This window comes from Carettochelys insculpta, chromosome 2, assembly GCF_033958435.1.
Source record: "Carettochelys insculpta isolate YL-2023 chromosome 2, ASM3395843v1, whole genome shotgun sequence".
In the NCBI taxonomy this organism is placed as follows: domain Eukaryota; kingdom Metazoa; phylum Chordata; order Testudines; family Carettochelyidae; genus Carettochelys; species Carettochelys insculpta.
The window spans coordinates 212,933,238-212,947,808 of NC_134138.1; the positions used below are offsets into that span (position 1 = coordinate 212,933,238).

At 47.2% G+C, this 14,571-nt stretch overlaps 2 protein-coding genes across 9 annotated transcripts in view; one reads left to right on the forward strand and one right to left on the reverse strand.

Annotated features, from left to right (window-relative positions):
* Positions 1 to 3,776, reverse strand: part of OXNAD1 (oxidoreductase NAD binding domain containing 1) — a 52,112-nt gene extending 48,336 nt beyond the window's left edge. For 2 of the 8 annotated variants that reach the window (XM_074984511.1, XM_074984505.1), the window contains exon 1: positions 3,372 to 3,405. Coding sequence is in view for 1 of the 8 variants with exons in the window: in XM_074984510.1 (XP_074840611.1) it covers positions 3,658 to 3,714 (57 nt within the window). In the remaining 7 variants the exon portion in view is untranslated. Of the gene's footprint in view, positions 1 to 2,924; positions 3,264 to 3,295; positions 3,341 to 3,371; positions 3,406 to 3,657 lie in introns of those variants that run through there. The other 6 variants (XM_074984512.1, XM_074984506.1, XM_074984510.1 and 3 more) reach the window with 5 other exon arrangements.
* Positions 3,777 to 3,901: 125 nt separating this feature from the next.
* DPH3 (diphthamide biosynthesis 3) lies at positions 3,902 to 14,431 on the forward strand. The gene is made up of 3 exons (XM_074984523.1): positions 3,902 to 4,041; positions 8,097 to 8,171; positions 12,797 to 14,431. Exons 1-3 carry the CDS (start codon positions 3,934 to 3,936, stop codon positions 12,857 to 12,859), a joined length of 246 nt encoding a protein of 81 aa, XP_074840624.1. The 5' UTR covers positions 3,902 to 3,933; the 3' UTR covers positions 12,860 to 14,431.
* Positions 14,432 to 14,571: the final 140 nt, after the last annotated feature.

A 14,571-nucleotide genomic window follows, 5' to 3' on the forward strand; every position in this document is an offset into this window, starting at 1 on the left:
GGTTGTGGGACACGATTTAAAATGCATAGGAAAAGACTGGATTAGATGGTTATTTTTAAAAAATACTTATAACAAGAGCAGGTAGCTTTTTTTCCTTAACTTCAAACTCTGCTCCCGGCAGATAATTAACATCATGTGATAGCACTACAATAATAAAGTACTTTTCCAAAAAAAAGTCACCTGTATCAAAAACATTACAAAACTTTACAACCATTATCACTATTCTTTTCAGCGACACTTCTTGTTTAATCTTTCTCATCCGCAAAAACCAGTTCTACTAACCATAGTGACATCTGCTGGTAAAAAGCCCACCAGTAAAATCCCAGTACAACTTACTTTTAGGGATTCAGTTTTTTTTTTTTGTTTTTTTTTTAAACCGTTGTTTTGAATGTGTTTGCTTCCCCTCGGCAATTTGATAAAGTTGAAGCTAACCTACTTTTTCTCCTTTATTTGTCAAGGTAATTTCTTTCAGAAAGGGAGTGTTTTCTCTTTAAAAATGAGGGAGGACAAGGCCACAATCTGAGATCAATAATAAAAGTCATTGTACTAGACACAAAGAAAAAGACTGAGTTTTATTGTAATAGCTCCAGTACTCAAAGTCAGAGCTGGAAAGTTTCCCTTAACACACAATAGCCATCTAAAGACTAAGGCCAAGTGTACACTGGCAAGTTTATAGCAGTACAGCTGTACTGATGCAGCTACATCACCTGGTAAGACCCCTTGTGCAGCTGCTGCTCTATGTTGAAGGGAGAAAGCTCTTCTGTCAATAAAATAAATCACTTCAAATGAGAAAACTATGCATGCTACCACTTATGCTGGCAAAATTTATTTCACACTCCTGATAGCACTTTTTGAAGATACTTCAGCAGTGCCGTAAGGTAGACAAGCCCTAAAGTCATGTTTATGCTATCTCTACTGACAGTGAAGCTCCCCCGATTAGCATAGCTACTACTTGAAAACTAAAAGCAGTTCTCCTACCAACATAGTGCTATCTAAACCCACTGTTAGGTCAGTATACCAACATGGCACAGGATAAGGATTTTTCACCCCTTTCAGCAACATACAGTAAACTTTCATATCTGGCAGCCTTGGGACTGGGAGGTTGGTGGATATTCAAGTGTTCTGAAAAACAGAGAGGTACTGCGTAACACTAAAGAAAATCAAGATCGGATATTAACAAAAATGGATGCAGAGTACTTTATTTACCAGCAGTAGTATTGCACACTGTAAAATTATAGTGTCTTTATATGTATTTAATTTCACTACACTGTACTTATGGAAAACATAACTCAAATTGACTTATGGTTAAAATGCCAGTTATTTGAGAGTTCCAGATCCTAAAATGTTGGATATGAAAGAGTTTACTGCAGTTATATGGATATAAGCTAGTAGTGCAGACCAGGGCTAAGCCTACCAGTTAGTGAAATAAATCTGTTCCATGCTCCCTCAAAGCTACCCCAGTACAATTTACCTTGCCATGTCATCACTTTTGACTGCCAACAAAATCAATTCGAACACACTGCACTTTAAATTAAGAAATTCCAAGCTTTCATATAAAAGAATTCTGAGCCGCTCTCTCTAAATGTATGAATTCTGTACTATCTCCCACTTTGCCCTAAAAATGACTTTTGGATATTTTCTGTTCCCATTAGTGACAAACTCACCTATTAATAAAAGCTAGGCCCTCTCTCTCTGCAGAGCCTCTTTTACAAAAAGATTACGAAACTCACTGATACTAAGCGCTATATAAACAGACATTATCTGGGGTGCTACTGCCCTCCTGCATAACAAGCAGTCCTCCCCTCCTGTGGCACCTTAGAGACTTAATACCACTCAGACTTTTTGCCCTCCTATACATGCACAAGCACACCTCTTCATGTGACGTGCTCCATTATTTATTCCCATTTCTTCTCTGCCTTCCCTCCAAGAACAGCAGCAGTTCCAGACACTCTATTCTTCCCTTTCCTCCTCCATTCCTTGTTCTTCTCCTTCCACACAAGACAATACTACAGTAGAGCCAGGTTTTCCGCTCTCTCTCCAAGAACTCAAATAACTCAGGAGCAGCACTCCCACTAATTTTTTCCATCCATATGGGGAATAAATTCTGTTATGTGCACTGAAGCATGTGTGGATGTGCGCCCCCAGAAGAAACATGTTGCTGGCTGTGGGTGCTGTGCTGATCAGCTAGATGGCATTTAAACATCACCTGTGTGGCAGGCCAAGTACTCAGTTTACAGGTAACACTGTGGAGATACTCTGCTCCTAGCCTGTACTTGGGAGTAAAATTCTATTTGACTGTGGTAAGGATGATCTTTCCAAATGGTACCTATGTTTCTCCAAAATAAAAAGCCATTTTAGAAAACAACAATAAAACATGTTTGCAGTGTACTACCATAAATTTCAATCCATTAATGTTTTAATCGACTAATGAACCACAAGAAGGCAAAAAACCAACAACAGAGACAAAACAAGCACAGTATAATACTGTTAAATGTAAACTACAAAAAAAAAGATGAAAAGGTGTTTAATTTAAATTAAGATAAAAGCAGCATTTTTCTTTTGTAGAGTTGCCACACACTATTAAGTCAGTGTTCAGATGTAAACTTTAAAAAGAAAATTTTGAACCCTTCAGATATATATAAAACCTCTATTGACAAGATGTTCATAATTGAGGTTCTACTGTAACTACAAGAAACACTCGGATGCAAAGAAAAAAACTAACAAGAGGGCCTCAAATATATATTCTTACTTCGACAGAAGTTTCACAGTTGCACACTTTATTTTGAATGGCCGGTAAAAACGGATGCTGCCACTATTAACGCGACAACAGGTTTCAGGTAAATCTGTGCAACAAATTGCATGGGATCACCACCTCTGGATTAGATTGTAGCACTACCTGGAAATATTTGTTTCCAGATACTCACGTCCACCTATGAACATCACTTCTGGTCCGAAAATGCTGGTGTTAGAGATCAGCCCAAACCCAAGGTCAAATACAACGATCTCTGCCACCACCCCGGGCGCGCACCCCTTCCCACCTCCCCGCGCCGGCGGACTCCCGGGCCCGGAAACGCCGTACGGCGCCGGGTACGCGCCCGGGTTCTGCGGAGGGGAGGCGGTGTGGAAGTGCCGGGCCAGGCCCTCGACCTGCTCGGGGCGCTGAATGTGGCACAGCCGCTCTTCTCCCATGCTCAGGCAGGGCCCAGCCCCGCTGCTCCGCCGGGGAAGGCGAAGAGGGACCCAGCCAGGCCGCCGCCGCCGCCCCCGAACGGAGACAAGGGGGGGCGGAACTTGCCTCTCCATGCGCCCGCTACATGCCTGTTGCGCCAACACACAGGCGCAACACGCTCAAGTTCCCGTCCCACCCGCACCTCACCCGGCTCCCTCGCCGGCCTACCGGCGCCGCATCCGCATCATGTGACAGGGCGCCCGGCTAGCGCGAAGCCAGGGCCATAATCACGTGATAAAGACCACGCGTTTGCTGACAGCCTTCCGTCGCCGCCTGCCCAGGTACCTACGCAGCGCAGCTTGAGGCGCAAGCGCACTAGCGCCTGTTCTGTCACGAGCCCATCTCCATGGCAGGGACTGGGAAAAACAACTGTAACCACCGGCAGAACTGCGCTGCTAAGTAACCGTCCGCCCTATTTCCTCACTCACTGGGTCTGAGGCAAGCAGTACTTTGCCCCCATTGGCTGCTCGCGGACTGTGACGCATTTGGCAGAGCCCATCATAGAAACGTCTCCCCCTCCTCCAGCGTGAACGGCGCGCGTGCGAGAGTCCGCCGGAAACGGATTCGGGCGCACGCGCAGTGCGCGGTCGGCCTCCCAGCGCGACAGACTATTGGCGCGCGCACACGAGCCGGGCCGGAAGTATCCTGGGTAAGGGGAAGAGGGAGCGCATGCGCCGTTAGGAGCCGGCGGCGTAAGGGAAAGGATGTCCGTGTTTCACGATGAGGTAGAGATCGAGGACTTCGAGTACGATGAGGAGACTGAGACCTACAGCTACCCGTGTCCGTGCGGGGACCGCTTCCTCATCACCCGGGTACGGAGCGCGAGCGCGGTGCACACGGGCCGGCCTCTCTCCCGATGGTATGCGCAGCCACCGCGCTGCCGGGGAAACGTCCCCAACTGCGCCGCGGCAGCCCTGCTCCCCTGGGTGGCTGGGTGACGTGATGGGTCTTACACTCGGCCAAGCAGAACAACCGGGTATTCTCGTGACTGGGGAGGGCGTTCAGCGGCGTTACCCGCGGGCTGGTGTAGCGACACCCGGCAGGAAGTTAGCGTCTGTCTCTCTCCGCCTCTTCCCGCCGCAGGCTGGGCACTGGGTCTGCGGCTAAAGAACGCTCTGGGCAGGTCTGCACGAGGCAGGTTTTTTTTTTTTTTTTTTGCTGATATTGGAGTAACGTCACCTTGGCAGCCCAAGCTGCAGGATCTCTGCCCAGGTTCTGGGGGACCCCCTGCCCGTCGGCTGGGAGGTGGCTGGGGTGGGTATAGAGCCCTGCCTGCAGCCCTGCTGGGGTTCCCCCCGCGGTTGAGGGGAAGCATGGGGCTGGCTGAGTACCGGCTTCTCTTTGTGGTTTTGTTAAACAGAAAAAGCACTGACACTAGGAAAGAAATTGACTTCAGGGTGTGCCTGTGCTACAGGGAAGATCAATGCTGCCATGCTCAGTCTTCCAGAGTTTGATTTAGTGCATCTGGTAGTGACACGCTGAATTGAACTCATTGAGCAACCTCTGTCAGTGCTAGTACTCCTGCTCCTCTTCAGGATTACGGGAAGTCGCATTTGCTCCCCTTGACCTCCCACAGTGGAAATGGCATGGAAGATTGATTAAAAGTACATCAATTTCATATGCACAGCTCTGGTTATATTAATTATGTATTTTAATTTAACCTTCCCCTCAAGTGTAGACTTGGTCTAAGATACACAACTCTTAACTACAAGAATAGCAAAACTGGAGTTGACATACCTTAGGTCAACTTTCTCCACTGACCTCACAGAAGGAGGTTAACTGGAGAAAGTCTCCCATTGACTTCTCTTAGGCTTTGTCTACACTAGGCAGGTAAGTTGATTGCATAGCTAGAATTGACTTATCTACAATTGACTTACCTGGCCATCCTCAAAGAGAGAGGTCAGCGGGAGAAACTCTCTAGTCAACCTCTCTCACTCCTTGCAATATCAAGGAGTACAGAGGTTGAGTGCTGAACCCAGGTATTTGAATTTTGCTCATCTGTATCATGTGTGTGAAATTAAACTCTGTCTAGATGTACCTCTATTTCTCATGACTGTAAAGAGTACCAGGATCAACAGGGACACCTCAGTGGTCGATTTAACATGTCCCTTTTTGACCTGTGGAGCACCAGTCTTCCTATGCATGTAAACACGGCCTTTACATACCAAACAGACTGAAAATACCCTAAAGCATTGTTGACAGTACTGGAAATACTTATGACTGCCTTTTAAACACATGCTGCTAGGCCAAAAACATGTTGTGGTTAGTTATCTAGCCTCCCCCTAGCAGCTCTGTTGTCACTGTTACACACATTTGTGAGCCGATGCCCAGGTGCCGGCTAAGGGTCTGGTGGGGCAAAGGGGGTGATGCCACACCAGCAGCTATGCTAAGCAGCCAGGGCAGGCTGGGTTCTTTGGTTTGTGTTTAGTTCGGGTACAGCAGCAAGAGGAAAATTACACTTAGAGAAGCTTTAACAGTTACTTTTTATTTATACAAAGATAGAAACAATTTAACTAAGACAAATGATTAAAGTACAAGTTAGTACTCGTGGTTTTTAAAGGGGAAACAACACAATTTAACTTTTTAGAAAAGTTTTAGACAAACTAGCTAGCTTAAACTAATACAATTAATATGTACACAAGAAAGGCATGTTGCAGATGTGATTTTCACCCCCGCCTCTTAGACCTGGTGGAACCAGAGTCTTTCCCTCAATTCCTATAGGAAAGAAGTGTAATACAGGTGTAATTCTTACCCCTGCCTCCTAGATCCGGTGTGACCCAGAATCTTTCTCTCAATCCCTCGGGAAGAAGTAGATACGAACCAGGCGTCCTTGGTCTCGGGAGTTAATTCCAGACCTGGCCAGCAGGTGTAGGTGATTGAAACTCAAAGGGGGAGGTGGGCTGCCAAACCCCTCTTATACCCCTTTTGTCACGTAGGCTTCTTCCTGGTCTCAAGTGGCCAATCGGGAGGAATGTGTTTGAACCCCAGGTTTCCCAGGGAAGGTGCAAGGCTCAATTTGCACCTGTGAATTGTGGACAATTGGGCACCTTTGGAGGTGATGGGCGGAGATTCCCCGTTCTTCCTGGGGTAGTGATCAGGTGTGTCAATCACCGAGATCAGCCAGAAGGGCGGCCATTAGCTAGCCCATTCACTGTCTGGTTTTTGTGTATAGTAGAGAGGCTGGGCGAGACAGCACACCTGCGTTCCCAGGACATCAAAGGCTGCCTGTCTCCCTTGCTTGTTCTTCTCCCTCCCCACTGGGAGAGACAGAGGGAGAAAGAAAAGGTGAAATGGGGGGTTCATGTCTGGCTACAACATTGAACTTGCATTTCTGTACTTCAGCACAAATGTATGATCATAACCTCTGTTTGTATTTAAGAGAGTTTTTCATACCTCTTCATGGTCAATTTTTATCTCCTCAGTTTTAACTCTGACACTTGTACAAATGGAGGTGGGCTGCTGACTTTCAGGAGCAAATACTTCTCATGTCTTAGGAGCAACGTTAGCCACACAATCAGTGTTAGTCCTCAACTGTGAATAATACCCATTCATTAACACCTGCATCAGCATTGCAACCCTGTCCTCAGTGCTAAGAAAACTTGTTTTTTTTTCTCGTGGGGTAACTAAAATGTATTCGTGCTCTGTCTTTCCCTAAAAATATAGGGTAGATTCTGACGAGTTACTGTAGTTTCACAAAAAGGCAAACTAGACGAAATCGGCATTATGCTCCCATCATTCCACACCCAACTAATACAAAGGAGTAACAAGACCATTCTTTTATATTACAGAAAAAAATGTTGATTTTTGGCATTAAAGAACACTAAATGCAGAACATCACTGAAATGTATCATAACAAAATATGTAGCGTAAGTAAAAGGCTGTAAAATTAAAATACACAATTCATAGTGTAAATAATCTAGTAGAAAAGACAACATCCATGTATGCAAGAAATGAAGTAATAAAGTAAATTGTGCAGTGTGGTGTTTGGAGGATGGAGAATTACTTACATGAATTAAGATGTCTTTTAAATACATTTTTCTGTTACAAAGGTGGGAGAGAAGGGCTTACCTTACTGGAGGTCCAAAATCTTATTTAATGTTATATAAGTATGTACAATAATTTTAGACGTATATGGATTATTTGGGAGTGGTAACAGTAAGTGTATGAAGCTAGTGCACCCAAAAGCTTAGAAACAAAAAGGCAAATTGCAAGAAATATGTATTTTTTACTTCATGAGTTTTGGGTGTATAACAAGTGATGGGTGTATTTTTTGGTTTTCATTCTGTCTTGGAGTTGTATATTTGTATAAAAATTACAGTAGAAATTTACCTGTAAGAAGGATTTTAAATAGCAGTTGACAAAGACAGTTCCTGCTGGCAGATCAAGAGAAACTGAAGTTTTGACAAACACAGAAAATCAGTCAGCCTTGCAGTCATACAACCACAAAGAATAAAATTGTATAATAAGAAAATATGAAAAATGCAAATTTAGAATTAAAAACTAATATCACAGTACTAAAAATGCTATGAGCAGATTGCTGAAACTACCAGCAACTATTAATATTTTCATTTAGTTTTTATTTTAAATAACAAATAAGTAACACAGTAGCATCCATCTATGCAATGTTAATGAAGATAAATGATATACTAACAGTAATAAAGTAACTTTTCTTAAAAGGAAATAATTTAGAGAAGTGAAATTTATAATCCACTGTAAATGTAGAAAAAGGCAGTATAATTCAAGTAATCAAAACAGCAGGTGAAATGTGTGAATGGCTGTGGAGGAATGGTGGGGGAGTGGAAAGTAACCTTACACCAGCAGTGCATCACACTGCAGAGACCTCACTGTGTCCCTGGCTCTGTTGCAGGAGGATTTGGAGAATGGGGAAGATGTGGCCACCTGCCCCAGCTGCTCTTTGATTGTAAGAGTGATCTATGACCAGGTGAGAATGGGGCCAAGCCTGGGGGTCAAAGGATAAAGTCACATATTGTAAATGAGTTTTATGCTGTTACGTGTTGCCCATTTTGCTGCCCGAGCAGTCCATCAGCAGAGCTTTGAGGTTTGTAAAGATAATTTGAAATCTAATGGTATATCCATATGTTCAAAAACCCAGAGCGAAGGAAGTTTTTAACTTAGCCGAAATAATCCTGTAGGCTGACTAGATCATGTCCAGGATCTCAGATAAATCAAATATGAAGCTTCTATGTCGTGTACAGGAATGAGATATTTTGTTTTACTATTTTTCAAACATTTAAAATACATATGGAATGTGAATTTTTTTCTAAAATTCACGGGGGGGGTTTCCCCCCAATTTCCTCAGCTCCACAGTCCGTAGGTACCTTAAAACAGTCTGGGTAACCTGTGACATTCCAGTTCAGGGACAGAGTTGGAAGAGTGGGGATGGAGCGCAAATCACCACGCTCCACAAATGCTGGGTGGGAAGGGGAGGAGCAGGTAAGTACAGGGCTCTGGTGCTCCAGTGCAAGAGAGGCACATGGGGGAGGAGCACATCTGGGGTGGTGCTGAGTGGGCCACGGGCTTCTGCAGTCCACTGAGGTAAAGGAGGACTGCTCGTGGCCCAGCCACTATTCGGGGACCCATCCCTGCCTTAAAAATCTCCTTTGGAAATGAGGGTAGTTTCAGTGAAGGCTGTGCCCAAACTAGCAAGTGACGTTGAAAGGGGTAATCCCAATTCGTCACTTTGAAACGAAGTGACTACACACACAGTGCAGATCAACATTGCAATCCGCAACATCAAAGAGACCTCCCCCACGTCCTTTCGAAAGGGAGTGGTTACACAGCCCAGAGCCTCCTTTCTAAATAACAGGGAAGGAAACGGCAAGGGAAGGGTCAAGTGGGTGGCAAGCACTTCCTGGAGCGTAGGCCAGCCACCCCCTTAAGGGGCCCCTCCTAAACACCCTCCCCCTTGCACATGCTGCTCACTTGGGCTGCTTGCAGCACACAACCTCCATCTCGGCACCGGCGGAGCCTTGCTCGGCACCGACACTGCAGCCTGACGTGGCCCTGCAGCACTTCACGGATAGGGACGTCCTGGACACCATGGGCAGCCTGATGGCCATCCTGACAGCATGCCACTTCAGGCTCCCTGCTGCCTCCCATGTGGCCAGCCTCCTGCAGGCTCTCCCTACAGTACATCTGGAGCACCCCCTTCCCCAGGCCCGCATTGGCCTCTGGCATTACCCCACCAACAGGGAATGGTGAGACAACGTCATCCTGGAGGACTGGGACAACAAGTGGTGGTTCCGCAATTTTAGGATGATCCGGGCCACCTTCATGGAGCTGTGCCAGTGGCTGGCACCAGCAATTTGCCTCCAGGACACCCCCATGCAGCCTGTGTTCTCCCTGGAGAAAATGGTGGCCATCGCCATGTGGAAGCTGGCCACCCTGGACAGCAACTGCTCGGTCGGCCACCAGTTCAGGGTGGGGAAGGCCTCCATCGGGGTCATCCTTCTAGAAGTAAGGCAGCCAGGGTCATGCACCCATGGTGGGCCCAGGGTGGAGGTCCCACTGCATGCCACTGCACACTGACGGGCACCCATGCTCTCCACCCTGTGCAGGTTGTCAATGCCATCAACCAGATCCTCCTGCACCTGCTTATCTGGCTGGGCAATGTGGATGCCCCCATGGCTGGGTTCCAGCAGCTTGGATTCCCCAAATGTATTGGCACATTAGACAGCACCGCCCCACGCAGCTGCGGACGATACGTAAATCGGAAGAGTTACCATTCTGTTGTTTTCCAGGCCCTTGTGGATGCCTGAAGACAGTTTACACATTTGCATGGCTGGCTCGGCAGGGCCCATGATGTCTGTGTTCGGCAGAACTCATGACTCAGGCACAGAATGGCCAAGGGCACCTACATCCCCCCACAGGAGCTCCCACTGGGGGACATGACCATGCCCCCATGCATTGTCACCGATGCAGCCTACCCCCTTTAGGACTAGCTAATATGCCACTAAACAGGCCACGCCAACGAGAGCTAGGAATGCTACAACGCCCGGTTTGACCAAGCCAGGAACATGGCGGAGTGAGCGTTCGGGCATCTGAAGGCATGCGTTAGGTGCTGGCTGACGTGCCTGGAGGTGGGCCTCCCCAGCATGTCTGCGGTCATGGGTGTATGCTGTGTTCTCCACAGCCTTGTGAAGAGCAAGCACGAGCTCTTTGTGGTGCACTGGGTGGCTGAGGCTGTGTCATGGTATGACCAGCCACGTGTGGTCCCATGCCACCAGGGGCACCAGGATGGGGGGTGTGTGTGGGAAGCCCTCCAGGAGGCCTTTGCTCGGAGGCCCCCGTGACCTGGCCCTGGCCTGCCCTGTGTAGCCCCCACCTCTGCCCCACCAGCACCCCTGCCCATGTGCACATCCCTCACCATCCCTACCTGATCACAACACAGACACTGTCCAATAAAGTTCACCGTTAATTGGTCAAAACTAAACAAGTCTCCAACTATTACCGGGGGGGGGGGGGGCGTGAACAATTTATGGGGGGGCGGGGGGCCTCACTCATCCCTAGGGGTAGGGGGATGGGAGCCATGGCAGCCCCAGAGCTGTGACCACCTTGGGTCCGGGGCCCCCTGTGGGGCTGGGAGCACAGGTAGGTAGGGATGCACTGGGGGTGTGATGGCCTCAGACTCATGAGGGTGGGTGGGGGGAGCCGATGGACCCGTGGTCAGGCGCGCCTGCCTGCCCGCACTTTTCCATCTCGGCCTCTGTCATGCTGGGTGGGAGCAGGGGGGCGGGGCAGGGGCAGGGGCAGGGATTGCGGGAAAGGCCATCCATGGAGCAAGCAGCTAGGTCAGGCAGTTGGCAATGGCCTGGGTCAGGGTGTCGAGGTACCCTGAGACCCGGTCCCAGCCCACCTGCTCCATTGCGAGCCATTCCTGCAGCAGGTGGTGGTGTTCCCGCCATGCAGCTGTGTGGGCTGCCACTAAGTCATCAGGCCGGCTGCGGCAGCAGGCCTGCCCAGCGTGGTTCCCAGTTCTGGGGGATGTCGCTCCTTCCCCCTTGCTGGCTGCTGCAGGGCTCCCTGGCACGTCAAGAGGGTTGGGATGGCCCACAGACATCAAGTCTGTGAAGACATGACAGGAAAGGGAAGCACACTGTCAGTCATGCAGCTGACTACCATGGGCCAGGGGCCATGTCTTTGTCCCTCCCCGCCCGTGGGAGGTCCTGGAGTGGCCCAGCTGTTGTGGGGTCCATCCACACTGGGCCATTGGCAGGACTGGTTCATCTGCCCTCCTCAGGCATGTGCCCCACGTGGCTGTCTATGGCCCCGTGCAGGGACCCCCTGTGTGCACAGGCCCCTCCATGGCGACCATGGCTGTCCCCATGACCACTGGCCGTGTGCCTGGGCCCATGCCAGCAGCAGTGGGGACTGCCCTCCCACCCCCGCATGCCCAGGGTTCCATATGCCATGGGTGCCCCACGCCCAGTCCTCCCTGAAGGTGCCACGGGGGGGTTCAGGGTGGCCCAGGCAGAGGTGGCCTGGCTCATGCCCTCCGGTGGCACAGCGATGTATAGGGTCCCCTTCCTGTCACTGTCCATGTTGCTGGCTGGCAGCTCTGGGCCTGGGGTCATTGGTGCTGTGGAGCATCTGCACCTGGTCGGGGTCTGGGCTGGGGATGGCCCCTTGGGGCCAGGGTCTCAGACAGCCGGGCTAAGGCAGCTGCCTTCTGCTTCCGACCCTCCGTCAGCAGGACGTCCTCATCCCCCCCTAGATGGCCAGCATGTCCCAGACCTCAGCCACAGGGCATCCCCTCCTTTCCAGGGGCTGCCCAGGGTCCTGGGAGCCCTGCTGCCCGATGCCTTGAGATCCCTGGTGTTCCCAGGGGTCTTGCCTGCTGGCTTTGGCTCCAGCTGGATTCCTTTTTGCCGTGCTGGGGGGTGGTGCTGGAGAGTATGCTGCTGTGAGCACGTGTTCTTGTGGCTGCTGGCACACACTCAACTTCTTGCATGGGATTTCTGTGTCCCTGCAGCTTTAAGGCAACTGGAGCTGACAGCCATAGTGTCTCTGTGCTCTGGGGCGGGGCTGACTCTGTGGAGGACTTGTGATTTTTGAAATGGTGGCTGGGGAGTGGCTACACACCTTTCCTTGAAATCGACATCGAAATGGGGTGTTGCTCCCACAACGGGAGTGGAACAGCGCTTTCAAAATAACTGGCTTTTTATCCTGATATTGATTTCGAAACAAGCAATTTGTGTGTAGTCACTCTGCTGCTCGTTACGAAATCGTCCCTCATTTCAAAATCGCCTTTGAAATTACTTACTGGTGCGGCCACAGCCGAAGAGTAAGTAAAATTGTTTCAGTAATAAGAAGCTAGTTACAACCTTAATTGCAGCAAGTCTGTAATAAGTATTAGCAGTGGTGTTTGTTAGTTGGCCAAGTAAGAAGCCTGTTTAAACATACTTTTGTTATCAGTTTTAATTTCAGGCTTCAACTGCATCCATACCTATAATAAACAGAACTAGCTTACTTTGCACGGCTTGTTTGGGGCAGTAGTGGAAATTAGTTATAACAATATTTGTTTCCTTTTTTTTTTTTTTTTTTTAGGAACAGTTTGTGTGTGGTGAAGTAGTCTCAGCACCAGCAAGCAAGGAATTAGTTAAATGCTGATGAATGCTATGCAGATTCTTCTCTGCTTGAACAACAAAATGTGCAGATGTCAACGTGAAAAAGACTCGCAGAGTTCTGTACTTCCTGAGGTGTTTGCTGTCAGGTGCCATTACAGTGACTGTCTACTATCAATCAGCCCCCTTTGATAGTATGAAATAATGCAAAATATAAATGGGTTTGTGCCTGAAAGCGTACAATTCTTAAATTATTGTACAATGTTTTAAGACTTTGAGAAGTTCTTGAGGCTAGGAAGCAAATCAACAAACGTTTTTTCCAGTCCATTGAGTGAAAGGTTGTGAAATGTATAAGCTAAATTTAGCTAGGGAATAGTTGTTTTTCAGCATCTGGCCCAGCAAAGACTCATTGGTGCCGCACAAAATGAAATATTTGAATCATTGGCCACTGGAGGCTTAAGAAAATGTTGGCTTTATTAATGCTATCCATTACAAAATGATTTACCATGTGGAAAAAGTGTCACTGTTGTTAGACTGTTAGAAGATTTTTTTTTTTTTGTTTGGGCAATAAAAAAGTGTCACGGTTAGAAACAAACACAGCTGGGGTTTTAGTCTTCAGTAAATACAACTTGCATGTTGCAGCCGTCAGATCTGTTGCTTGCTGCATCAAAGAAAATATTTTTAGTTCTAGAGTCTGAAGCAATCACCCTGAGTGGCTACCAAGCTAAACTTACTTAAACTAAATAACTTCAGATTTTCTTGTTTAGATTGTGTGAAGTGAGACCTGGTGAGCCACATTCAGTAATACTCATGTAGTCCTGGTAAATTCTCATGCAGCTTCATTCCCAGTGGTGAATAATGTAACTGAGAGCAGCATTTGATCCATTTTTTTCTGAACATTCTCGATAAACTCATCTGACCCTACTAACATCGAATAGTAAATAGGATGTGAAAGCCTCAGTGCAGTTTGTCAGGGTATGAAAAGTATAGCTGTGTTTCCATTGTACTTCTCAATATTTCTATTAGCCTTTACCAATTTAGACTTTGTTCCAATAAGTACTTTCCCAGCTGGAATATTTTCATGAGTGCAAGTGTGCACAAGACTAAATGGTGGTGATCTTAAAACAGAGAAAACCTTGAAAGAATACACTCCAAGGTACTTCTCTTCTTGGGCTCCTTTACAGATTTATACTTCATAACACCTCTGTGGTTTATTTACTACTCGTGCCACTTAGTTTGGCCATTGAATATAAAAGTCTTTATCACTATTTCTATCTTCCAAGTTTTAACCAAATCCTGCAATAAGTGAGTTGTATGTGATGGAAAGGAATAACCAAAGCCAAACAAAATCATGGAAAAAAATTGTTTGGAAGCTTAGTAAAATCTTGTTACTGCAAAACATAGCTGGTCCCAAAAGGTATCCACTAACTACAAGTTCTGAATCTGAGCGGGATGATACAGTATGATAATTTCAACAGTTGTTTCATTCGTTGGCCACAAGGTGGTGCTCACACTACTGGATTCCTGTATTTAAAAAATTGCTTTGATATTGATGTATTTGAAATATATTTTAACAAATATTTATTTTATTTAAATAAATTTTTAAAATGATCACTAATTGTAAGGAACCATAATTTATTCTTATTTCATAGCCCCTAAAACAAGGGGGCCCCTCTTCTATTGATTGATTTTTAAAGGCCTAGGCAATTAAAGGTCTATGTAAACTCTTTCACTGTCCAATATTAAATGGTGATAGGC

Excerpts from the sequence above, each read along its gene's own strand:
- DPH3 (XM_074984523.1), top strand. The coding sequence starts at position 3,934 with ATGTCCGTGTTTCACGATGAGGTAGAGATCGAGGACTTCGAGTACGAT. Across the intron at positions 4,042-8,096 it reads ACCGCTTCCTCATCACCCGG|GAGGATTTGGAGAATGGGGA; the intron begins GTACGGAGCGCG and ends GCTCTGTTGCAG. Across the intron at positions 8,172-12,796 it reads TAAGAGTGATCTATGACCAG|GAACAGTTTGTGTGTGGTGA; the intron begins GTGAGAATGGGG and ends TTTTTTTTTTAG.